Source organism: Polyodon spathula, chromosome 26, assembly GCF_017654505.1.
Source record: "Polyodon spathula isolate WHYD16114869_AA chromosome 26, ASM1765450v1, whole genome shotgun sequence".
Taxonomy (NCBI): domain Eukaryota; kingdom Metazoa; phylum Chordata; class Actinopteri; order Acipenseriformes; family Polyodontidae; genus Polyodon; species Polyodon spathula.
The window spans coordinates 338,291-365,411 of NC_054559.1; the positions used below are offsets into that span (position 1 = coordinate 338,291).

Sequence of the window (27,121 nt, forward strand, 5' to 3'; positions counted from 1 at the left end):
TACTATCCTGGACATTTTTTCCATACTGTTAACTCTAATTCTAAATTTACCGCAGCTGAAACAGATGAGACACCAGTGTTCCCAGTTTTCTCTCTCTCTCACACACACACACACACACACACACACACACACACACACACACACACACACACACACACACACACACACACACACACGCACGCACATCACAATGACCAGCGCAGCAAGGATGAAACAAAAAACAGGATTTTAATTGGTAAAGTCACGACAAGAGGACACTTTTCAGACGCAGCATAAGAAATGAAATAACAAAGACAGAAGAAAACAGCAATGCTCATATTAAGCGATTGATTCACACTGTTCAACAATAGACTCCTTGCCTTCTCTTTGGGAATCTGGCAGTCTTTCAATAATAAGAAAGCAACAATACCATTGAAATACATACTATCACATTGACTCCCCCACCCCTGAACACAGACAGGACGTCTCTGGAATAAATATAGAGCTGGAATTATCTTCACTTGATTTTTAGGGGCCAAACTTCCCATAGCTTTAAAGTTTATCTAAAATTCACTCTCCCAAGGTGTGCCAATTGAAAATGTTTTTTTTTTTTTTTTTTAAATATCGCTTATCTGTTTAGTGCCCTATTTTATACAATGCGATTTGAGTCAGAGTGGAATAACGTTTGTTGTGTTCAACACTACAGCGCTACAGGATCTCGTTTGGAAATCTTGCAGTCCTTCAAATCCAAGCAGATGCAGAGCTCGATCGAAGGGAAGTCATTCTCTGAATTCATCTTTTCAATGTGTGATTAAACATACTTTCTTTTCTCTACATTGTGCTTGTTACATTAACAGAATACTCCATTAACGAGGATAGCTGTAATACTCCACCTTCGGGGGCTTGTCAGGGTTCTCCAGCAATCCTTATCTGTGGACTAACTACAGGACTCCATGGTATAAACTGTGTGCGTTCTGCATGAGTCTCCATTGTAGTTTCTGATTAGACCAGTAGTTGCTCTAACATTGCTTCTGAAAAGACTCCTCAATACTGATTGTCGGGAAACAATGAAGCATATTAGCGTTGCGCTGTGTGATGAATCCTATTCAACACTATTTATCTGGAATGGCTAGGTAGAAAATGATGATCAAAGCTACAATAGAGAATCAGACACAACAAAATCGGATATTAAACTGGAGATCCCTTTAATACTTACTCAAACTCCCAACCCTGCTCACACACAGACCTCTTACCATTGTGTTGTGTGTTGTATTAAGTGACGCAAATAAGAGGATCGAAAACCTAGGTAGGGGGGAAAAACCAACAGGATCAATGAGCATCCTTTATGCGTCTGAAATATGAGGATCTTAATGAATGCACTCCTCTTCTTTAGAATGACTTTGTATATTCGTTTCTGTTTCAGTCACCACATCCTGTTTTTTGTAAAAGCACCCCTGAGTCGTGAAAGGCTTCTGGAATCTATATACAGCTGGTATTCAGAGTGTAACATTAACTTGTGCCCCCTGCAACACACCCTAGTGGATGCAAAAAATACACCAATAAGAGTTACATCCAGTGGGGTTTAAAGTTACATCCAGTGCGGGCAGTGTGTTTCAGGGGGGCAGGTTAATAGTTACACTCTGGTGTACCAGCTGTACAGGGGCGCTTTTACCATCTGAGTTTTAAAAGGTCGCTAGGATGTGGTGACTGGCAAAAGAAGAATACACTGATCTGGTATTTCTGCCCCCTACCAAGTTACTCTTTAACACAGAGCACCCAGGGCATCAGTATTGAATTCATAGAGACGAAAATAGAAAGACAAGGGAAGAGAGGATGATGGCTACTCCCCTACAACCCTTAAAGGCTTACAGCAAGAAGCTGTAGTGTTTACAACAAACGCATCACTCTGTGGAATTGCAGCCATTCCTTTTTTCAGCATAGTCACGATTGTTTTGGTGCTTTATTCATCCTGGGTTATAGTCCACTGGCAATGAAACCGGACCCCTTTCCACAAAGAAATCGCCTTCTGTCAGCCACTGAATCTGTAGCCAGTGTTGCGGGAGTTACTTTTAAAAAGCAATCCATTATGGTCACAATTTACTTGAACAAAACTGTAACTAATTACAGTAACTTATTACTAGTTGCACTTACAAATAGGCACAGTTTGCATTTTACAGAGATCCAGCCATCGAACCCACTAGTTGCCCCTCTGATGCCAATTTCTAACAAGATGATATAAAGAGCATGTTCGTTTGACAGGTAAGTTTTGATTTACACTGCTGAAGCTTTTCTGGTTTTTGCATTATACATTAGCCACAGCTAATGGTCTCCTAGTCAAAGCCCCTGATCTCAAAGGCAAGGCACCAATAAAAAGCACTTCAAATGATGGCAAGCACCATAAAAGGAGACACATAACCATGTTATTTTTTCCGCATCAAATATAATGTGTTACTGATCTTTAAAAGAAACCATTCCAGTTACAAGTTACTGAAAAATGTAATCAGATTACAGTAATGGATTATACGCAGTGCGTTATGCTCCAACACTGTACCCCCTCCTGTGACTGCGCTATATCACTTGCAACCCAGTATTGTCTTTGTTGTAAACAGTATTATAAACTTATAACTCGCCACTTTCAGACAGGATTTCAGAACATTCCAGTACATTTTATTTTGCCATCTATGCTGTTTTGTGCACAGTAGACCACAAACTGAAAAACTTCAAAAGACAGCTTTAACTATCTTTTTTAAATTTAAACATGATTTATAATAACTTTATATGCACAGTTGATCCAATCTATTATTTTCTGAGAGTGCCTTATCGATAGGAAACAGGGTCAGCTGTCTGTTCTCGACACTCCATAAAAGACAGGGTCGACTGCATATATGAACTTATACAAGGTATTCTGTAAGCCCTGAAAACCTGATAACACTGTTTCATGGTAGTTGTACTTCAGGTGCAAAAAACAAAGGGGGGACAGTCTCTCAAAAGAAACATAATGTATTTGTTTGTTTGTTTGTTTTCCTCAAAATTCCAGTTTGGTAAGGGCAGGTTCACATGACCGCACAACATTTGCAAGGCTGTTTCTCCTTGGTATTGACCTCTCCAGCTCCGGGTTCGGCCTCACCCTTCTCCCCTCCTTCTTGATTCTTCGGAGGTTCTGAGGTGCTCCCGTTGGGTGGAGCTTGCTGCTGCTCTTCCTGCCCCTCCTTCCCCTCCCCTGCACCCCCTTTCCCATTCCCATCTTCAATCACCACCAACTCTGCCTTCACCGTGCCTTCAAGCCCCAGCACTTTGCTGGTCTCTGCCTCGTCTTCCACATTCTGGTAGCCCATGAAAACCATAGTGACTGGGTGCTCCAGGCTGGCATTAGAGCTGGGATTGTCGGTGGCTTGGGGGCTGGCTGCAGACTTGGCTTCAATGCCAGTGATTTCCTTCTTGGGGGTCTGTAGGGTGGACTTGGGGGTACCTTCGCCATCCTTGCTCGCCGAGGTGTCGCTCATTGAAACCTCGTCCGCTTTGTGGATCAGCTCCTCCACCTCAGTGGAACTCAGGAGCCCGTTCTCTATGGCACCATCCCCTGCCCGCACTGTGTGAACCACTAGGGGGAGACAAAGTGAAATAACATTCAGTTTTAATGTGTATGCTACAAATGTGCTTATTTAGTGCTCTTATACAATTTGCACACAGATTTTAATGCAGGACTATTTTAGATGAGTTGAAGAAAAAAGTAAGAATCTATTTGAAATGGAGTCCAGTTAATCAGTTAATTGGGGTACTCTCTCTCTCTCTCTCTCTCTCTCTCTCTCTCTCTCTCTCTCTCTCTCTCTCCCCCTCGTTTGCTGAGCTAGGTGTCTTTTCGTATTCTCTCTGAGGATTGTGGGAGGGGCTGCTGCAAGCAAGGTTTGCGAGCTGTGTCGCCATTTACTTATAGATTTACTTATTATTTATTTATTAAACATTTTATTAAAGTATTTTTTTGTTATCTTAATACTTTTTAAACGTTTTTTAGCCAGTCTGTGCCCAAAGATGGGCTCCCACTTCGGTGGGTTTGGGGGACTGTGGCAAAGTGCCCGCCCCTGTGTATATTATATGTTGTTTGTTAAATGTTGGTGTATAGTCATTGGTACACAGGATATAAATGGGTCTGTGTAACAAGAGTGTTTAAAATGTATATTTGTATTTAGGCATGAGGATTGCACAGCACTTCACGTGCAAGTAAAAAGTAATAATATGTGAGCACGGGGAATTGCACTTTATTAATTCACGTGCAGTTGTACCGTGACTCCAATTGAATGATTGATTAGTAGTCGAGTCTCGGTACAGCTGCATAAAAGCTGCATGTTTTCACCCACTCGAGGTTGTGTGTTCGGTGAGAGGAGAACGGGATTGTAGACAGAGGTAATAAATAATAAAATAATAACGTAAAGTTAAAATATCCGCTCACCGTGTTTTGTGTAGTGTTAGTCCATTTTGTTTGTCTCTTTTGTTTTGGCGAATGTGCTGTGTCCTGTTTTTTTGTGTTTGTTACAACCGTTTATTTTCTGGCTGTCTGTTCATTTATTAAATGCTGAGCGAAACCATTCACTCAGCTCCACCAAACTCCACCTCTTGCTTACTAGGCGCCACGCTTTTAAAGTTTTTTTCTGAAAATAATGATTCTGTTGAAGATGTGCTGCTTGCTGTGGGACGGGTGGTTGGTTTTGAAAAAATCAAATCTGCCTCACAGATGAACAAAGCTATAGTCATTTTCCTTAACCAAGAAAATCTGGTTAATAAAATTGTGGAAGAAGGATTTATGTTGAATGATTCTTTGGTAGCCGTAACATCGTTATCTATGCCTCTTACCAAAGTAATATTGTCAAATATTCCCCCTTTTATTAATAATTAATTGATTGAAAGAGAGCTTTCAAGATATGGTAAAATAATGTCACCAATCAAAATGATTCCCCTTGGATGTAAAAACCCTGAAATTAAGCACTATTTGTACTGCTCGATAACCCAGACAAAATTTTAAATGTAGTTTGATGTTTTAATATCAAGGGCAGGGATTATGTTGTTTTTGCCAGCACTGAGGTTTTTAAATGTTTTTCTTGCTGGTAACAGGGGCACCTTAAACGGACCTGCCCCAAGCTACAAACTGAAGCAGGGACAAGTAGTAGTGGTGGTGACGGGGAGGCGGCCAGGGTGGTTCAGAGAGCGAAGGTGAAGGAGCCGCCGAGACCTGAGCTGCAGCCCCAGAGGAAGAGAGCAGAGGAGCCGGATACCAGTGCGGCTGCAGCCGAACCAGGGGATGCAGCGCCAGCCGACACAGACAAGGACGGTGTGCAGAACTTAAAAAAAGAACATCTCCTGCTGCTGTCAACCCGGCGGCGGGCGAGGATGAGTCTGTGGGGGGCCCTTTATGGTCTCTCACGACAGCAGTGTAGGGTCTCAACCCTCGGTTCTTGTGTCTGAGGACCCAGTGCTGGAAAAGAGGGGTATTGGGGGGGATAGCCTTGGGGCTCAGATAGGCCTTGTTGGCTATCCTCCCCCCCCAGACGAGACTCCTCAGCCTGCGGGGTCGGTAGCGGAGATGCCGGTGGCTTATGGAGATTCTGCGGGTGAGGAGGAGGACAGATTGGCGGGATCGGACGAGGATGGATGGGAGGACGGGCTCTCCAATACCTCGCAGCCCTCTGACATCAAGGCCAGCCAGAGGGGGAAACTGTATTCACTGAACGAGAGAAGCGATTTTCTTGAAAGAACAAAGTTAAGAGGTGATTAAATCTTTCTTCCCAGACCAGAAATTTTTCTTGTGATCTGCGATTAAGGAAATCATCTATGAATGAGTTTGACCAGAAAAAAAGGTTCAGACTTAAAAAATATGTCAGCTCAGTTTGGAAAATGCTAGCTGCATCTAAACATTTGTAATGGCTAGTTTTATTAAGAAAACTTAATAAAAACAATAATCAATTTTTATCTATGGAGAAAATTATTTCAGGCTCTTTTAACGTAAACGGGTGCAGGGATTTTAACTAAAGAGCACAATTATTTGATTTTTTAAACAGCAAGCGTTCAAACATGATTTTATTGCAGAAGACACACTCAGACAACAATAATCAGTCTCACTGGCAGTCTGAGTGGAGGGGCGACTGTATTTTAAGCCATAGTTCTAATTTTAGTGCTGGGGTTGCTGTTTTATTTTCTCCAGGATTCGGGGTGGAGAATATATCTATTGAGGAGATTGTTCAAGGTCGACTGTTAAGAGTACAGATAAAACATGGGATTTTTATTGATTTTATTAATATTTATGCACCAAATGTTGGGGAGGAGAAGATTTTATTTTCTGCTCTCTTTTCAGAGCCCGCTTTACTGAACTGAAAGATATGGATGCCCCCACAGCCTTCTTCTTCGGCCTGAAGAGAAAGACAGCGGAGCGCAAGACAATGTGCTGTCTAAGGCTGCCCGGGGGAGAGAGGTCTCCAGCCCTGCGGAGCTCAGGCATGTTGCAGTGAGCTTCTATACTGATCTCTACAAGGCTGAGGGCTGCAACCCGGGAGAGATGGAGCTGCTTCTCCAGGGTCTCCCCAGGCATTCCCAGAGCTCACTGTGGCCGTGGCACAGCTCTTGAAAGGGAAGGACTGCCTGCAGAATTCTCTATACCAGGTACCAGGTCCTGCAGGGATGTGTTTGGGATGAGGAGTTACCACTGGGCAGTGATAACACTGCTACCCAAGAAAAGAGACCTCTGTGACATCAAGAACTGGCGCCCTGTCTCCTTGCAGTGCTCTGATTACAAACTGCTTTTCATTAGCCGAAAGACCAACATTGGATCAGTGGTGCACACAGAACAGTCGTACTGTGCGCCTGAGAGATCGATTTTTGATAATTTATTTTTCTTATGATTAATCATAATCATATTAATCTTATCATTCTTTTTAATGTATCCAAAGTCTATAATGTTGATTTTGGTTTAATTTCTCTTGATCAGGAAAAAGCTTTTGATAGAGTTGACCATGAATATCTATTTAGTGTTTTAGAAGCTTTTGGTTTTGGCCTTGTTTGTACTTCTTGTATAAGACTCCTTTATCACAATGTTTTTAGTGTTGTGAAGATTAATAACGGTCTGACTGTCCCCTTCCCTGTGCAGAGGGGGATACAGTAGGGCTGCTCCCTCTCAGGGATGCTCTCTGCCCTCTCTATAGAACCCCTGCTACAACAGCCGAGGGGGAAACTGCCTGGACTGGCAGTACCAGCTGCGCCCAATGCAACCCCTATCAAGCTCTCCGCATATGCTGACGATCTCAACGTGTTTGTCTCAACTGACCGAGATGTCGCAGTGCTGGAGTCATGCATTAGAATGTATGAAAAGGCAAACTCAGTGCAAGTAAACTGGGCAAAAAGTGAAGTTTTTCTTGTTGGCAGCTGGAAGGGTACCCCCCCTCCATTACTGCCTTCAGTTTTAAGCTGGAACAAAATTGGAGTCAAAATTTTAGGTATTTATTTTGGGAATGAACAGAACATGCAGCAGAATTGGGAGGGGCTGCTGGACAGGGTGAAGGGGAGGCTGCAGAGCTGGCAGTGGCTCCTCTCTCGACTCTCCTTCAGGGGTAGGATCCTCATCGTTAACAATCTTGTTGCCTCCATGCTTTGGCATAAGCTGGTGTGCCTGGATCCTTCCCTGGTTTTGTTAAATGAGATACGGAGATGCCAGGTGCAGTTTTTTTCGAGCGGGCATCACTGGCTCCGCCCGGCTGTTTTGTATCTCCCCCGTGAGGAGGGAGGGCAGGGGCTAATTGATATCCCTAGCAGGATGGCAGCGTTTAGGCTGCAGGCTGCCCAGAGGCTGTTGTACACCCTACAGCTGAGCTGGAGAGACCTGGCATTTTGTTTATTGCAGAAGGCAGGGAAGCTGGGTTTTGACAGACATTTGTTTTTAATATCTCCTGATTGTTTTAGTGATGAATGATTAAATGAATGGAGACTTTTAAAGATCACAAGGTCAGAAGAATCACAGACCACACAATGGGTTTTTGAAGCGCCTCTGTTTTTTAACCCCATTTTTAAATGTGAGGTTTTTAGCTCTGGTTTTTTATCCAGTATGTTTCTTAAAGCCAGTTTTAATAAATTGGGGCATTTGATTGATTTTAACCCTTTTAGTTGGAAAGGCAGCAGGGTTTTAACCCCTGCACTGAATATTAGATAAGAGCGTTTCCTGGAGAAGGTGCTGAGCGATCTCCAGGCATCCCTCTGTCCGGCACTCTCACAGTTTCTGAGCAGGTTTCTGAGGAGCACGTGGCTCCAGAGCAGGAACCCCTGTTCCCAGCAGTGCTGGTTTCCCCTTCAGTGACAGAGGAGGTGGAGGAGGAAGAGCAGGTTGGAAAGCTGCTGTCACTTAGGAGGGTCACTGAGGTGGCTTTCCACACAATTGAGAAAAAGACTCTTTATGAAATCTGTGTGAAAACCAGACATTTTAATAAGTTGAAAGACTTGGTGGACACTAAGTGCAGGGCTCACCTTGGTGTCCCTGTTGATGAAGTTCCTGTCTGGAGAGTGCTGCATAAGCTTCCCTTGCCTAAGCGCTCCGGAGACCTGCAGTGGAGAGTGCTGCATGGCATTATAGCCACAAATAGATATCTGAGCCGAGTGGGTCAGTGTCCAGTGCCCCTTCTATCCCGTGGAAGAGTCCGTTTTCCACCTGTTTGTGGATTGCCCTCAGCTGCAGCCCTTCTTTTTGTTTTTAGAGAACCTGCTGGCTTCCTTGGGGGTTATTTTTACTAAAAAGTTTTTGTTTTTAGTGTAAAGTATCATTTTGCACAGAGGGACAGGTGCTCATTGGTTAACTTTGTCCCTGGTCTGGCAAAATTAGCTATTTTAAAAATACAATTTTAGCCACTGGTTTTATAAATCCTATTAGTATTTTTAGGATCCTGATGGTCTCCAGGATCAAGATGGAGTTTGCCTATTTTAAAATAGTGCACGACCTGGCCAGTTTTGAGAGATGTTGGTGCAGTGGTGAGGAGGGGTAGCTTGTTCTGCTCATGTGAGAAACACTCAAAGATTGAGATCATATTGAACTGGATTTTTTTTTAAATGGAATGAGAAATGTTGGACCGTTTTGTGTTTTGCACCAGTGTATTTTTATTTTTATTTTTTTGGCTTCTTTTTTAAAGAGTGGCTTTATTTAGTTTTTACATTGTATTCTATTTTATATAATAAAGGGATTTTAAAAGTCAAAGTATCTCTCTCTCTCTCTCTCTCTCTCTCTCTCTCTCTCTCTCTCTCTCTCTCTCTCTCTCTCTCAGTCTCTCTCTTGCAGAGCTGTGAGGGGTAGTGTCCGTGGTCCTTCAATGTAGCCATTGCTTTGTCTCTCACTACACTAACAAACACTTATATTTAAAGATATAGAGGTCCTTGTCCCACTAGAACCTATTAGTACCAACCACACTGTTACAGGTGTCATCCTGTGTAATAAGAAATACAATTCCTTCCCTTACTGATAACATTAATGCTAACGAGAAGATGTGATCGGCTAACTTAATTATATTGCTTATTTAGCTAACCTGTATCCAAAACAGATGAATTGAAAAGGCCAGCCACATATTTTGCAGTGAAAAAGAACATGTTAATTACATACAGCGTTCTTTTGTAAATGTAAGAGTTCTGTTAGCATCCTTTATACAAGACCCACTCAATCTGTAGTACTGTGTAACATCCAAACCATGCTACCTGTGGCTCTCTGATACAAAGAAATTCCAGGGGGCTGAATCACAGTATTAGGATCTACTATATATAATATGGATATAAAATAGTCTCTAAATTGTGCCCTACTGACTACGCACACATGATACATTCCATTCCGAATCCGAAATCCGCTCATGGAAACAGTGTCTTCAGAATTGTTGTTGTTGTATTGAGGTACCTGGTAAGGCATTTCAAATCCATTTCTAACTTGATTCTGAATCGTGTTTTAAACACAGCAATCGTATTACCAGACTCCTGAAGACACAGATGTATGGAACTATGGGCCTCATTTACGAAAGGGCATTAAATGTAGCTGTATTTTGCACATTATGTAGTGAGATTAATTTACATACCATATTGTGAGTAATAATTTAATGTGCATGATAATGTCAGAGGCTTACTCATGACCACCGTGATATAAAAAGCCCCAGCAGTCCAGGCATATCTTTTGGTCAGTGGCTTATTGTGAATGTGGAGGTAGCTTACACTGACTGAAAATGAGTGATCAACAAACACAGCCATCCACAGGGGACAGGCAGAGGCAACGTAAAAACTGCACGCTGAGTTAGAAACTCTAGTGAAGGAGGGTGTTTTCAATTATAATTGGTCCAGTGTTTTATTTAACTGCTCTATTATTTGTACCAATGTAATGAACTACAAAATAAAATCTACAAAATTATAACATTCATTCATGCTTATTCAAGCTTAGTATAACCTGTTTTCATAGCTTTATATGAAAACTTTAATGCAAGTAATGCATCCATGATGCCAGATAGATTTCAGCCCAGAAAAATATTTTTAAATATTACTCCTATCAATGGTTAAAGCCTGCTTTCCAAACTAACTGTTGCTCTCTTTAAGGTGCACACTACGATTATCATAAATCCAGGGTGTCTCATTTTACTACATTATCATGCATTACCACACACATCACATATTCATTCTGATTACTGTAGTGTGGCACAATAAAATCAGTGTGCGCCAAAACATGCTCCCTATTTCGCGTGATAATGAATAATATAGCAATAGTAAATATGGAAGTCATGAGTTTGCTGCAGACTAATTGCAAGTATGGTTCACCATAATGTTTAGTGTCCTTTCGTAAATGAGGCCCAATATATTCAACTATGGATTGTAAATATATATTCATTTTAAATCCATGTATTTATATTTTGAATGTAAATTATGGAAAGCAAATTGTGTGTTAATTAAAATGTTTTTAATATTTTACAATATATGATATATTTATTAGCCTTATGATAAATTAGCAGAGATATTATGAAACAATATTAAGAGACCACATTTGTATAAGTATTTTGTTTTTTTTATATCAGATCACATATACAGTACAATATACTGTAATTAGCAGCCTGTCACATATATTTGCATAATGGATGTAGCACCTCATGTATTTTGTACAGCAACATATTTTAATATATTCTAAACGGCAGTCTTATATATATAGTCTTACACATTATAACTAGAGCATCTGAACACTGGAAAATAATGAGTGGCAGTAAATGCCTACATTTCTAATGAAGGATTGTAACCCGCTTACGAGATTTAAAACGAGATGTTCTTTCTCGCGATTTTTAAAGCTATATTACAGTTCATAGTATTTACACGCTCGTGGAATTCAAACAGAATAGTAAATTGTGGTGAAATGTAAAAAAAACACCTAAACACACAAAACCCCCAGAAGGATGTGCCCGTGACCAGAAGGCTTTCATTGTGGAAGACAGCAAAGGAAAGAAGGTACAACTGAAGTGTGCAGGTACTGTCGAGTTACTACACATATTGCACAGAAAAAAATGAAAGTAAACGAAAACAAACATTTCATACAGTATATCAACGATACAATATATAAAAATCGAAAAATAACCCATTTACATATAACATAATAAAAATAAGCACTGAATTAAATTAATAAAAAACTAAAAATAGAAGGCCTAATCATAAACTAACCCATATCCCAAAATAATAAAATGACTTTAGAATATACATTTTCAAAGGCATTTTATTGTAATTAAAATGTATTTAAATGTCTCTCTCTCTCTCTCTCTCTCTCTCTCTCTCTCTCTCTCTCTCTCTCTCTCTCTCTCTCTCTCTCTCTATATATATATATATATCGTGGTTATATATAAAATATATATATTATATATATATCCATGTAAAAACAAAACCAATTTTCAATTAAATTCATGCATTTACTCTCAGCAATAACCCTAGAGATGTTTGTAAGAGAACCTTTTTACTGTTAATTCAATGTACTTTGAATTCAATCTTGCTGCTTAAAAGATAGCACTGTTAATTCATGGTCTCTGAAATTGCTGATCATGAGCACAGAAGCAGCTGCAGGAATCTCCATCAGGGTACAAGCAGTCGTGTTAAATAAAGACAGCTTTCTGAGGGACTGGATCTTTACTGTTTTACTACTTTAGAGTTGAAGATTCCAGGGTTAAATTTGATTAGAGTCACTCGCTCATTTCTAGCTCATTCTTTCTAGATGTGCTAAGTCTTCAGGTGAAGCGACAGGCCTGCCGCAGTACAAAGCATTTTTTGTTTTTGTTAAAAAAAAAGTTGACAAATTAACATTCCAAGTCTTTTTTTTTTCTTTATTTCACTATCTGATCTACACATCATAAAAACCAGAAGCATTGAAGATGAATGAGGGAAATATAGGACTTATAGCTGTCAACATTTCACAGGTGTGACCTAACTAGGAGCCCTTGCATTTTTATCTAAAAAAACAAAAACTAAACAAACTGTTCATTTTGTAAAACCTGGCACTATATTGCCATAGTAAATTCGAGTGTAATTAAGCCCTGTTTTACCGACTACTCCTAGTATTTTACTAAGGTATACAAACCATGCCTTACTATCTGTGCTTTGCCGTGCCGTTGTACATATTGGCATGCCTGGGGTACGCTGTACATATTGGCATGCCTGGGGGTACGCTGTACATATTGGCATGCCTGGGGGTACGCTGTACATATTGGCATGCCTGGGGGTACGCTGTACATATTGGCATGCCTGGGGGTACGCTGTACATATTGGCATGCCTGGGGGTACGCTGTACATATTGGCATGCCTGCCTGGAGGTACGCTGTACATATTGGCATGCCTGGAGGTACGCTGTACATATTGGCATGCCTGGGGGTACGCTGTACATATTGGCATGCCTGGGGTACGCTGTACATATTGGCATGCCTGGAGGTACGCTGTACATATTGGCATGCCTGGGGGTACGCTGTACATATTGGCATGCCTGGGGGTACGCTGTACATATTGGCATGCCTGGGGGTATGCTGTACATATTGGCATGCCTGGGGGTACGCTGTACATATTGGCATGCCTGGGGGTACGCTGTACATATTGGCATGCCTGGGGGTACGCTGTACATATTGGCATGCCTGGGGTACGCTGTACATATTGGCATGCCTGGAGGTACGCTGTACATATTGGCATGCCTGGGGTACGCTGTACATATTGGTATGCCTGGGGGTACGCTGTACATATTGGCATGCCTGGGGGTACGCTGTACATATTGGCATGCCTGGGGGTACGCTGTACATATTGGCATGCCTGGGGGTACGCTGTATATATTGGCATGCCTGGGGGTATGCTGTACATATTGGCATGCCTGGGGGTATGCTGTGCCCTTCTTTATAACTGGAGTCATCAATGCAAGTATGTCTGGGCAGCTAAGTCAGCATGATAGGTTCCAAAGTCCCAGTAGCAATATTCATGGTACCTAGGTTCATATTTTATGTGCTGTAACAACTTCATTCAAGTAGTTTTTTCTTAAATTCTTTTTAAATCTCCTTTTATGATGTTTGCAGTCATTTGAACTGCTTCTTATGCCTTGCCTTGCCAATGAGATCAGGAGCTGCTCTTCAGTTCTAATTGCCTGCCATAGACATATGTAACATAGGCTAGATCAGAAGTAAAAACCAGTGCCATCTACTGCAGTGAAAATGGACTTCTATAAAGACAGTTAGCTGTGCACTAGATGCTTTACTTACTTCTCTAACGGCTGATCTAACCTTGGTTACAAATGTCTATGGCAGGCAACGGTTATATTGTACCAACAGGTATAAGAAGTAGTTTAGAAGGATGGAAACTGAGAACAGCTCCTGAACTGACGAGACAATATTTGAGGAATTGCAATAAAAGTGCGGATTACAAACCTCATGAGAAGGTTTTGCTCTTTAAGGTAAAACAATAATGCCAAAATAAAATGTTCTGTATTTAGAACGGTTTCATATCTTCCTGCTCCTGGATTACACTGAGTTTCATTTTGCACTTAACCCTGTCATGCCCAGGCATGTTTGAAATGAGAAAAGCTACTTTATTTATGTAAACAGATTCCGTTTCTTGTACAAACCCCTTTTTTTCCCCCTGTCTGGCAATACCCAATGCACTGCATATGAAAAATGTTGGCTTGTGAGGCTGGATTTAAAAAAAAAAAAAAGATAATATAGAGCGGTGACTAACATTGTATCGTGATACAGAAATGGGCATTATGGAGGGTTTGCAACTCTCAACAGGTCGTTACTTTTTTACAGAAAAAGGGCAGAGATGTTACTTTTGGGAGGGTCATATGCATCAAACACATGGGAGGAGTCATATGCAAAAACACTCATTATTATATAATAGACGTATCACCCCCAACTTAGCTCGACCATCATGACAGTAAAAATAGACATAATGACGCATTGTTATCTTGTATAAGTTAGTGATCAGCAGCTATGTCAGCCACATGAAGAGCAGCGTGTGGTTTTCACTAACTCTGCTGCAGAATAAATTACTTTTTTATGAATAAATGATTTGTTTGGAAATCAGGACTGTCCCGACTGTTGGCATGTGTATGAAAGTACACAATTGAATCAGAAAAGGGTTACAATTTATATTTAGGGTTAGGGTTAGTTCTAAAGTTTTAGGATTAGGCTTGTATATACAACGTACACATTAAGTACATTGTAACTATGCATAATAACACTGTAATTATGTATAAGTACACATGTATTTACAATTACTATGTAAATACACAGTAATTAGAGACACAATGTAAAGTGTTACCAATTTATTGCTGTCAAATTCTGCCTTACCGGAGTGCAGAAAGTGTTGGAGCCTCCATTAAACCACGTAGAACTGATGTAACAGCTGGCTTGTTTGCTATAGCAAGCTTGTGGAAACACGACTGTGAATTCAAACACCATGAACTACAGAACAGAAATCTCCTGCCCTGATGTGAATCAGTTACACAGACGAATGCAGTAGCGGAAACAGTTACTTGACTTCATTGACTTAATTTCTTACATTTTCTGATTTGTACATTGGGATTGATTAAGAGTTAAAGAAGAAAGGTCAACAATAACACCTAAAAGTGTATTACATTTTCCCTCTACTTTTTCCTATCTGAATAACACAGCAACTTCCCCTTTATAATTTGGCTGTAAATGTTTTCTGCAAATGTCCAGAAAATGCAGACTGGCTTTCCATTTAAGAGGTAAAACTCTTTTTTTTTACGATGTTCCACCCCAGGTTTTAAAGGGATGTTTTGTGCAATCTCAGTGCAGGAAGCTCCATTTTGTCTGTTAGTCATCTTGCTTTACTCATGCATTGCATTCTACGTCACATTTTACGAGAAGTGGCTAATTCAAAATTAAATTTGAATACTTCAAATGAGCAGGAATTCATGTGGAACAGAATAAGAAATGATACCATCTCTAAGGTCACACATAGTTCCTTTTGGATTTTTCCACTCATTGGAAAAGTGTTATTGTTTTTTTTAATTAGAATTTATATTAAAGTCACTTTTCAGGTCATCCTTATACACTTTGACCCCGTGGTGCGCGAGGTTTTTGGGCAGTAGCGTGTTAGTAGACAGCACTTTCGTTTCTCCAGTCACTCTGTCCTTCTCAGTGGTTATCTCCACTGAGAACATGGCTGGATGTCAATGAGAAGAGACTCCTGTTATCATCTATACCTGGCCAAATGTTATGCTTTTCCAATTGAAATCTTTCATGTCGGGTTGGAACGATAACTGATCAACCGATCATTCAAAATATCAACCCTACCGGGAATGTTTCTTAAACCTGTACAATCATATGTACAGCATACTTACTATTTTATTTATGAATATTGAAATTCACAGCAGCTGTCGGATTTGTTTTTGGCTGTTACACCAAGCATAAACTTTGAAAACCTAGACTGGGTGAAATTGAGATGCAATGGGTCTTTTTTTCATTTTACCAATGGAAAGGATAAGTGGCAAAGAGCTTCTGGTATAGCAACAGAAAACTGCTAATATAACAGTAGGTCATATAGAATAAATGGCCAGTACAGCAGCAAACTTACTTTATAGAAACATGCTGCTGTGGCAACAGCACACTGCTGTCATGGCAACAGCACACTGCCAGTATAGGAATGCGGGGGTGAGTTGAAAAGTTCTTCACCCCACATACTTAATATGCATGAACAGCATACTGCACATGCTAAAGTAAATCGCAGAAATGGCGATGACATAAAACACAGCAAACATGAACAAAGGAGACAAAAGAGACAGGTGGTTATTTCAGATGCACGGACAAATAGAGCATTAGACAATTAACAAGGAATACAACATTTTGAAATATAGGCATGCAGTAATGTTTGATTTGGTGTTCTGTGGTGGTTGGGATGAGACTGTGAAAAAGACAAATTAAGGAATTTCTTTAATGAGGCCAGTATTAAAATCACCAATAGGCGTGCACTTGGGGTGTGCAGCTGTAACCCCCTTCCCCCTGAAACAGAGATTTTGTTTGAGATTTTCCATTGCAAAAATCACTGTTTCAGGGGGAGTAATTTACTGTTGCACGCATCTAGCGCTTATTTAAACAGGCCGTAGAAATTCCACCTTGTTCAGGCTTGCGCAGAGACAGGACAATGATAAAAGCCATGAGCAGAAAACTAGATTCAGAGGATATACAGTCCTCTTAAAACGGATTCCATAGTCTTTCCATACATGACAGACTAAACTACTGGGTATCAGAGCAACATGCCTTCGGCAGGCAAGTTTTATTCTGTGAAGTTCACATACTTGAACTCTAAATAAAGCACGTCATTGTTGGTTCTGAATGGACCCATTGAGGTTCTTGAAGAGTCTTGGGTTAATCATGTTCATTATGGTATCATCATAGGTCACTTCAGACACAGAACAAAAAAGGTTATTTGTCTCGTTACACTATAAGCAAAGATCTGAGCCACACCATAGGCGCTTCCATTGCAATCGAGATTCAGTATTCATGAATCTGCTGGCTGTCATGGCACAAGACTGCAAGGTGTGGCTATTGCACTGGAGAGATGATTTCAGGACACCACAATTCAGCTGAGGTAGGATGAGAGTGTACAGCTCTGTCTAAACGTTTTGCATCACCCTATAGAATTAACCCATTTTGCTTCATAAAGCTGAATGAAACCTGCTGAATAATGTTACATTAACATATTGATTTGCGTACCGCTTTGTAGTTTCCCATATACTTAGGAAAAAATTGACAAAAATTAAAAAATGAAATCCTGCACTACTATTATGGCTTTATGACTTTTGCAATATCATTTTGTAGTTTCTTTGATTGATGTTAATTAAAAAATCTAAATCATGTTCATATAGTTAAATTATATCTCAATCCTAAAATACTAGGTGATGCAAAACTTTTGGTCATAACTGGGCATAATCTTGTCCTGGTTTTCCAACTTTCAAAGCAAAAATTACACTTTGGGTAGAACCTTTGTTTTTTTTTTATATATAGTAGGTATAACTGAAGAGCAAATTGTTGTTCTTTATGTTGAGTTTTGGTAATGTTTTTAAATCACGCCCTGATGATCAGATGATCAGAGCCACTTTGGGACCCTGTTTCAAGGATGTAAACATTGAAAGACAAAAAATGACAGAGCTTAAAAAGCTAAAAGAACATGCGATTAAATATATCTGTATTGTTGTATCCCTTCCTGCTAGATCATTAATGTAACAGGTAAATGGAGATGCCAAATAATCTCAAACTTCACTTCAAAGGTTAGCACAGACAGTACGGTGAGAGGTCATAAAGTTTAAGTAAAAGTTCAGAACTGGAAGCATGAAGCTTTAAACGCATGGAATGGCCTAGTAGACTCCCAAACACTGGGACCATTTCAAAAACAACCAGATTCTGTCGTATTAAATTAGATACCTTTAGTAGGGCCCAATGATGCGTGAGGAACGAATTAACTTTGATGGCCTGAGCAGTAACAAAAAGACGTTGATTGACATATTTTGGCTCCTGGTTTAACCAGAGTTCAATATTTTTGTTTTGATTTCTCAAACAGAACTATAGAGCCGCCGACACAGTGAGACTCACCTGCTCTCATCAAATCAGAGTCTCCTCTGGACTTGTCCAGACGAAGACTGCTGTGAACCTCTAGGAATGGGCAAGGATGAGAAAGAAGGAGGGAGAGAGAGTGCACGAGAAAGAGACAGAAAGAGTTTGTGACCCAGCGTGGGTAAAAGAAATGGGTGATATTCTGAGGTTCTAGAAGGCCTAAGTGTACAGGTGAGTATTTCAGAGCAGTGACGTTGCTGAAATATGCTGTGGTCTAATTTATTATTATTTTAAGGAGGTTAGAATTTTAAAAAGGCATCACATATCATTAATCTAGTGACAGCTTTACAAATGCTTTATGAATACAACATACTCTCTTTATTTTGCTATCTGATTTACACATAAAAAAAACATGAAACATGTCCTTTTACAGTAAAATATAGAATCTTGTGAATTATGGAATGGTGAAATACTGAGGGAGCTCTGTACTTGACATAAAAAAACAACACACTTGTTTTTGCTTGCTTTTTATTCTACTTGTTAAAAAGTTTTTAATGATCTTGTGAAATGCAGAAAGAACAGTATGCATTTATATTTTCAAATAAGTCTTACATAAGGGAGTTTGTTGATAATATTTTTTATGGGTTACGTTTCTCTGTGGGTTGGTTTGGCCCCACACCCCATTACAATGGGTAGGCAGGTATAGCACTACCCTCTATTCATGTGGGTAGACAATGCCAGCCTGGCTTTGTGAATAAGTCATGAGCAGCAGCAGCTGCAGATCAGGGGCTACTATCCTGTATTACCAAACACATACAGTACTGATAGGTATATACACTGGTGCCACCTGCTGCATACATAACAAACTACAGCTGACTGAAAATGAATAAAAAAAATCTTAGTGAGATGGTGTTTGAATGGGCTAAATCCTGGATGAAGATGCTGCAAAAAACTATTTCTATTCTAATTCTATTGCTATAGAACAGTTTCACTAAATCTGCTCTGTTGAAAATAATTGTTTCTATTAAAGCAGTGATAACTTCAAATTTCTTAGCTGTCTGTTGTGCTATAAAGATATTTTAGTTCTATACTGTGGTCTCATTTACAAAACTTTGAGTCTGTTTTCAGGAATGTTTTATTAAGGGTTGTTTTTAGAAGTTACTATAGAAGTCCATATCTAATTTTTCAAAGTACAATTTAATCTAGGACAAAAAACAGTCCTTTAAAAAAATGTTATTTGTGAATTGGGCCCGTCATCTGGAATACTGTAGGCTTTTATCAGCTTGAAACTTAGAACATGCATTAATATCGCTCCTTTCATACACACACAGCATGTTACACCTGCACACCAAGCAACAAGGTTCACTGTCTGTGTCTTGAGCTGATGAATTCCAAACAGAACCTTAGAACCCCAATAAGCGCCATGGTTTTATCGACCATCTCATTCTCAGTATTATCTGTGTGTATTTCAATAAAAAAAAAGGTTGCTGAAAGTGTAGGGTGAACTATGTCCATTTACAGTAATTTAAATTTTCAAGGCATTATGTTTAAGTGGGACAAATAGTGGGTAAATATTGGCCAATAAATTGTGTTTTTTTGTCAGTAAAAATGTTGAATATATATGCATATATGATTTTCTGTAGAAAATGTAAACACACACACACACACACACACACACACACACACACACACACACATATATATATATATATATATATATATATATAGATATATATATATTTTTATTAATTAAACTTTATAACATATTTTTAAATATGTTTTATAACAGAATAATTGTACCGTTGGTCCCATCTGATCTATTTAATGAAACTCACTTTGACAAACTTACCTTTGACTGAGCCGGAAAGAGTCTGGAAGAAAAGGAAGAAAAAGTCTAATGTTATAAATATAATTTTTATTGGATTTTGCTATAACAATCTGTCCCAGTTTCGGTCCCCCACAAAGGCGCACACAACATCTCAAATCACATGATACGAATCACAAGCTTTTCATATAAACAGACAAGAAAATATATAAAAACAAGCAGCACACATAATCCCTATTCATTCATAATTTAACCCCCCCCCCCCCCCCCCCCCCCCCCCCCCCCCCCCCCCCCAAGTTGTAAAAACTGAACAAAGCTGAGAAAACAGCTCTTCTTTATTCAATTCCCTATGGGTGTGCCTGTCTGTAACACAGTGTTCGCTGGTAAAGATTTCCTCCTCACTTTCTCAGTGTGGTCTCCCGTCTTCCCACTCTCCTCATTTGTCACCTCAGACAGGTTCTCTTTGGTGGAAGTGGCTGATACACCTGTCTCAAGCTCCTCCAACTCCTGCTCCAGACTACCTCACAAACAGAGAAAATGTTACAACACTTGTCTCAAACCCGGATTTCCTTGTATTTGTTCCCTAACATATATGTATTATGTATGACCATTTAAAGTTTTTTTTTTAATAGATTAATCAGTATGGACAATCGATTGATTAATTTGTAGCGAATTGGTATTGCCTAACATTTTTTTTACCACAAATCGATATCTCAATAAACTCACTTTACTTGGTTATTTCATTTAAATTTTCTTATTTCGCTGTAGCTCAGGTTTTTCTGTTTCAGTTGCAAATGCTTTTTCTTTATTGCATTGGACAGTCTTAACCTACATTTTAGTTTAGCTTTTATGTTAAAAACTAAATCGCTACAAGTTAAATATTCCTACAGAATATTTAGGCGTGGCCAGTTGTTTTAATAAATAAATAAATACTGATTCATTAATTCATTAAAACCAACTTGTGCGAGACAACACATTTTAAAGATATTATGATTTATTGTATTATAATCAGTAATTTGAATTGATTATTCACAAAAAGAATACTGATAATTGTCGTCTGATAAAGCATATTTTGGCGCATTTAAAATAGAACAATGTGGCAATTTGTGGCAAGGATTGGATGTGTTTATTGCTGTTGATTATTGGTTGCACAATCCATTTTCTAGGAGTTTATTCAAATATGTTTTCATGTTTTCTATGTTGTGATGCAGTTGAGAGATAGAGGTAGAATGGGGGTCCCAGAGGAGTAATTTCCTGACACAGGTCAGACCAGTGCAAGCGAGACTTCGTCTATCAGTCCTGCTCCAGAGGGCACTGCCAGTGCTGCTAGCACTGGGGCTCAGTTTAATGGGAAGTCTTTGTGTCTGTGCTGCTCCCTATCAACCCCAGGGGAAGAAGAATCCAGGAAATGTGCCATGGTCTAATGTCAGCGAAATGCAAATGAAGGCAGGGCCATCAGTTTTACTTGGGTAAGTCTGCTGTATTATGTGGAGGATTGTGGGCTTGGCTCCTGGGTGTACAGATTGTCTGCTTCATTGCTTCTGTATGCAGACCCTATAAAACCCTGAGCTATCCCACTGAGCCCCTGGAAACAACAGCGACAACAAATATACATGTTCACAGTGGCTTTGACTTATACCACCTACAATGAATCAAACTGAATGGCAAAAAGCTATATATATATATATATATATATATATATATATATATGGAGTAGGGGGGGCTGAAGGAGGTGAAAGGGTCACATTGTTACATGATTTCACTGGATAGTGGGAAGTCCTGAAACCACCAGTCATGGGTTAAGGAAGCCATTGATGTTGATATGGACTTGACAATGCACTAAAGTCATTCGACTTTATTAAGGAACATTCTATAAGGTGCTGTAAAACTTTTGGCCATAGGTGTACATCTTCGCAGATGACTTTTTAAACACAGCATATGAATGGTTTTCCCCAGATCCCCCACCCTTGAATGGTCTTACCCAGTCCTTTACTTTTACCAGCTAATCTTCTTTCTAATCCCAACACTTCTACCTGTGACCATCCTTCACCAGTTTTCCCCTGAACTGTGAATGATCTCCCCGTTTCCCGCCAATTCACCTGTCAATGGTCTTCCCCAGTCCTGCCCCTCCCTTACCTCTGAATGGTCTCCTCCAGTCCCTTGGTCTTGGCCTCGTCCTCTTGCAGTTGTTTCTTCATGGCTTCATCTTCCTCTGAAGCAGCAGAGGGCGCTCCGTCCAGCAGCCATCGCTCCCGCAGAGCCTTCGACTGAGAGCAGAGAACAGTGTTACACAGCAGCATGCAAACCACCTAGCCCTCAAAAACAGATCACCACAAAAGCTGTGCCAGACAAGGGTTCAGAAACTAATTTTAACATCTAGTTTCTTAACTCTTATTTGAAACACTGTAGCAACTTTATTGATCACCTGTTTTCCCTGCATTAAAGAGCTTTTCATTTTATGTACTTTATTTTGTAGGTCTACTTTAATCAGACCATGTGACCTGGGACAGGAAATCATTAGGTACTGGCACCAAGCAATAGAATATATCTACACCCTGAAATGATGTTAAAAAAATTAAGAATTAATAGTCATCAAAATGAAAGGGGGACCAGTGATAAAAAGTAGGGAAATAGATTTTCAAGTCTTATAAAAGTTTAATTCATTTCCCCCATGGTTATACTATGCATTTGACCATATGTGTGCTTTATCATATCTTCCTGTGCTTTACAATGCTTCCCTATGCTTTACCGTCCTTTCACTGTGCTTTATTACACTGTGATATGCTGTTACTGTGGTAGACTTTTATAATGATTAGCACTCCTTAAGGGTTGAGACTTTTTGGAAATCTTTGTTGTCTTCTTGAACCCTGGGTTGTTTTTCTCCTGCGCTCCAAGGCCACAGCACAACAGCTGGGCTGTGGTTGATAACTTTCCACTCAGTCGAGCAGCAGTCGAGTAGCTAATGCACGCCTGACACCACAGGGTATTTACAAAGCGGAGCTGTGGGGCAGCTGCCAGCTAGACAAGGCCCCCTGCCAGCACCACTCCTCCTTAAGACCACACAACAGCAGCACCTCCCTGTCCAGTGCACTATACCCCCTGCTGGCATCACAGTGTAGACACAATACATCTGTAAGTCTAGAGAACAGCATATCCAACTGGGATGAAACTTGCTTTTAATATTATTTAGCAGACGTTATTGAGAACGCTAGATCTAATATACGTTATATATATATATATATATATATATATATATATAATCATATATTATATTATATATATAATGGGGGGTGACTGTCTATCTGACATTTGTCCATTTATATGAGTATATTTTTCCCTATATATACAAAACCACTTATACAATTGAGATGAAACTTTGCATAATCATTATTAAGCAGACTTTATTGGAAGTATCAGATTGTGGGGATATATGGAGGTCTGTATGTAACACAATGTTAAATGTATCTTGAAAACACAAGTTATTCCACATACTGTAAATCAGTCATTTCAATATACTTTACGATGATACTAACTCCACATTTTAAATACCACTTACCCAATTAATAACAAACTGTTCATTGCCACTTCTCTCTCTGAAACAGGCCGTTCAAACAGATGGCGCCTTGAGACGTATATGGCTCATTGAGCAACACAATAAAGAAGCAATATCCCATTGAAGGCTGTCACTGGGTTTGAAAAGAATTCAAGGACAAGTGGTTTTCTTTAGATATTAAACATGCAATGAAACTAACATGTCTAGCACAAGAATACCGAAGCACTATCATAATCCTGACAAACTTTTTATTCAATTTCTTTGCTACAATTCAGCCAGCTTTTTAGTTTTAATGAACATTTGTTTTAGTTACTACATCTTGGTGATTTTTTTAAAAGTCGAAAGCATTCCTGTGGCCTCAGTCAAGTTCCCTCTACACCTGGCACACCCTAGTGCACCCATTAACCCTTCCCCCCTGCAACACACTTGATATGAGAAACATTCCAGTAAGAAATGTTAGAGAGCTCTATTACTTTTTATGCATCCTGGAATGGTTCTGTAAATATCAGTAAAACATATAAATAAATGGAAGTTCAGGGCATTAACAAAAACATTCTTAGCTGTTGCTAAGGAACCAAACAACTGTCTTCCAATATCCAGCTTTAATTAACAGCGTTTAAAAAAACAAACAAAAAGTTTTTCAATAATTCACAGGAATAAGGGCTGCATTCCCCACAATTCCCCTGTGTTAACAAAAATGTGAAACTTTTCCCCTTAATTGATTTCAGCTGTACCCTGGCCCTTCAATTGTACCGTGTGAAATCAGTTGCGCTATCCCTTGTGGAGGTCCCTCTCTCTTCTACGCTTATTTTATTACTTCAAAGTGTCGAAATCACGATTTCCTGACTGGTGAAAACCACTCCACTGTACTATTACAGTGGCTGCCCTTGCAAGTTATGGAAGAAGTCTTAGCTGGTCTAAACTGTGGAGGACCAGCTATGTTTTTTTTTTTCTGTTCATTGTCATTTTCATTGAAAAGAGAGAAAATGTTTACCATTGAGTGGCTGAGAATCCTTCTAACATTTTACCACAATAAATTCATTTTGCAGTTTTCCATGCAATTATCAGTTCTCAATGCATACCTGCCTGTACTTTACAATGCTTACAATGCTGTGCTAGGGTGGTTGCCGATTGTGAGGTCACAGTTTTGAATTCACTGTATAGCTGAAGTGCATTCTGGGAGGTGTGTGGGTTTTTAAAAACCTGTGATGTGTCTTGGCAGATGAAACATGTGCTCTGATGGGCAGAAAGATTCTCAGAAATAGATGATCATTTTAATGTTCTACAATTCAATTTAATTCCAGTTAGTGTTCAATTAATAATTAATAATTAATTAAACATGCTTTTAATAAGTAAGAAGACTTAACTGCCAGTAATGGTGGCCACAATTCAGTTTTAAAAGCTGTTGATCCAGACTCACTTTGGTATTCAGAGGTGATGAGCTCCTATCCTTACTTAACCAACCATTTCATGTATCCTAACCGTTTTATATTGTATCTTAAATGTAGTCATTTCTTATAAAAAGGACATTTTACAGTGCAGTTTTTCCTATCGGGTACTGTCTGTTGAATATATACTGTGCACAGTATTTTAAAAGGGTTCATGTCTTAGTATCTATATCATAGAGAATTTAGAACTGTTCTAATGTGTGATGTGCTCTTCCATATTAAATGATTTGTGTTTTTTTTCCCATTCTGAAGTGTTAGTAATGGCACCTTTGGGTTTATGCAGTAGATCTAGGTTATAAAACCACCTCCCAGGTCTGCAATTGCAGATATTGCTGTTATTTAATAAACTGATAGACTCAAAGTGGCTTTCTGGCTGCAACCCACTGTCTCTAAAAGCAGTCTTGGATAATATGATCGGCAACATTCAGGAAGGGTGACGCTGGTAATGCAGTAAATGATAGGTTTCCTTTGGATGAAGGGGGTACAGCAGGCTAATCTACTAGCCTTTCCTTCAGCTCTGGAGCGCCTCTCAGGGCGTGCATCTGAGTTTTCAGAGGGATTGTTAAAAAAACCCCCAAAAAAACAACAGTTTGCAGTTTTACCACATGTCGGTCTTCTTAGAGAGCTAATTTAACTGTGGCGTGATATGTTTTGGATTGCTGATTGTGGCCTTAATATAGAAGGTGACTTTACAGAGCTGTTAATTGGAGCAGGGGAAAAAAGTGACCCAATGTGAGGCGGTCTTTATTCCGAAGCAGCCTGGGGATGGAACTAAGACTCCCGTTTCATAGCACTTCACCTATTCCAGGTTTTACTACAAGCTTGATTAGTCACTGTGTGTAGATAACAAGTTGAGGTGTGTCTTATTAAAATCATAGTAAAACCAGGAATGTGCCAAATTGCTATGCAAAGGGAGTCTTATTTCCATCCCAGTAGCCTTACAGTAAGGGTTTTCTGTATTTCATCTACTGGTGTTGGACTTGTCTTTTTAATGTTTTCTTTAATGAGTTCAGTACGTCATCTACAATAATCTTTTATTATAGAAACCAAGACACTGAATCAAGTCTGATAGCTCTTAGACATATTGAATGTCAGATTTATATTACTCATAACTGGCATACAGTCCAGCCACTACTCTGATCTAGAGAAGTGCTGTGCAGCGAGGCAGTCATTACTGTTCCTGTAACTCTGCAAACATTGCAGCCATTAGCACAGATCACATTGCTCCCTCTCCCCCCTCACTAGCTATCAAACCAGCTCTCTTTCTTTCTTCCCTGTACTATCATTTATCCAACTACCAGTGGCTTTCTCCTTAGAAACGCAGCCTGTTTTTAACAAAAGCTATAGGTCTGTTTTTAATTAATTGTCACCCAAAATTTACCTCACTCAAGAATGTAAAAAATCATAATTTCTGCCATTAAAAAGGGCTCTTGGCTACTGAGAACCACACTGGGAACTATACCAATTCCTATTATTATTCACCATGTTAAAGAGGTAGACCTTTTAATATTACACTACACATACCTCAAAGTAATGTGTTTAGTGCACTATAAGGCAGCCTATATGCCACACTGTCGTCTGATATGGGTCCACTAGCTTTACACATTCAGACAGCTAGAATTACACCAAATGCAAGTTGATGAGCTGCATTTCTGTCCAACCCCCAAATATTTATCAAGAAAACTGGAAAATAAGCACACTGTTAAATTCCCATGAAATTTGATATGGACTGAAAAAACAGGGTAAACTCGGATAACTATAGTATAACAACTGTTATTGTTTCAAGCTTTTGTTTTTCATACAGCGTCCCTCGGAGACAGCAAATCTCTCTCTGTCTCTGTGATTCCTTTGAGAGGACAGCAAAGAGACTTTGGCAGCCAGACACAGAGGCAGCCACACACACCCAGGGATAAATACACTCACAAACACACACATCCAGGGAAAAATACATTCACAAACACACACACAGGGATAAATACACTCACAAATACACACATCCAGGGATAAATACGCTCACAAACACACACATCCAGGGAAAAATACATTCACAAACACACACACAGGGATAAATACACTCACAAATATACACATCCAGGGATAAATACGTTCACAAACACACACATAGTGATAAATACACTCACAAACACACATACAGGGATAAATACACTCACAAACACACATACAGAGATAAATACACTCACAAACACACACACAGGTAAAATTACACTCACAAACACACACACACCCAGGG

The 27,121-nt window shown here is 39.5% G+C and overlaps 1 protein-coding gene across 1 annotated transcript in view; it reads right to left on the bottom strand.

Annotated features, from left to right (window-relative positions):
• Nucleotides 1-209: 209 nt before the first annotated feature.
• The window catches only part of LOC121300987 (paralemmin-1-like), a 56,682-nt gene continuing 29,770 nt past the window's right edge, over nucleotides 210-27,121 (bottom strand). Inside the window, exons 4-7 of the mRNA XM_041230038.1 lie at nucleotides 22,006-22,136; nucleotides 20,272-20,386; nucleotides 19,894-19,915; nucleotides 210-3,580 (exon numbers count right to left, since the gene is read on the bottom strand). Of these exons, the coding sequence (XP_041085972.1) occupies nucleotides 3,033-3,580; nucleotides 19,894-19,915; nucleotides 20,272-20,386; nucleotides 22,006-22,136 (816 nt within the window). The 3' untranslated portion in view covers nucleotides 210-3,032. The remainder of the gene's footprint in view (nucleotides 3,581-19,893; nucleotides 19,916-20,271; nucleotides 20,387-22,005; nucleotides 22,137-27,121) is intronic.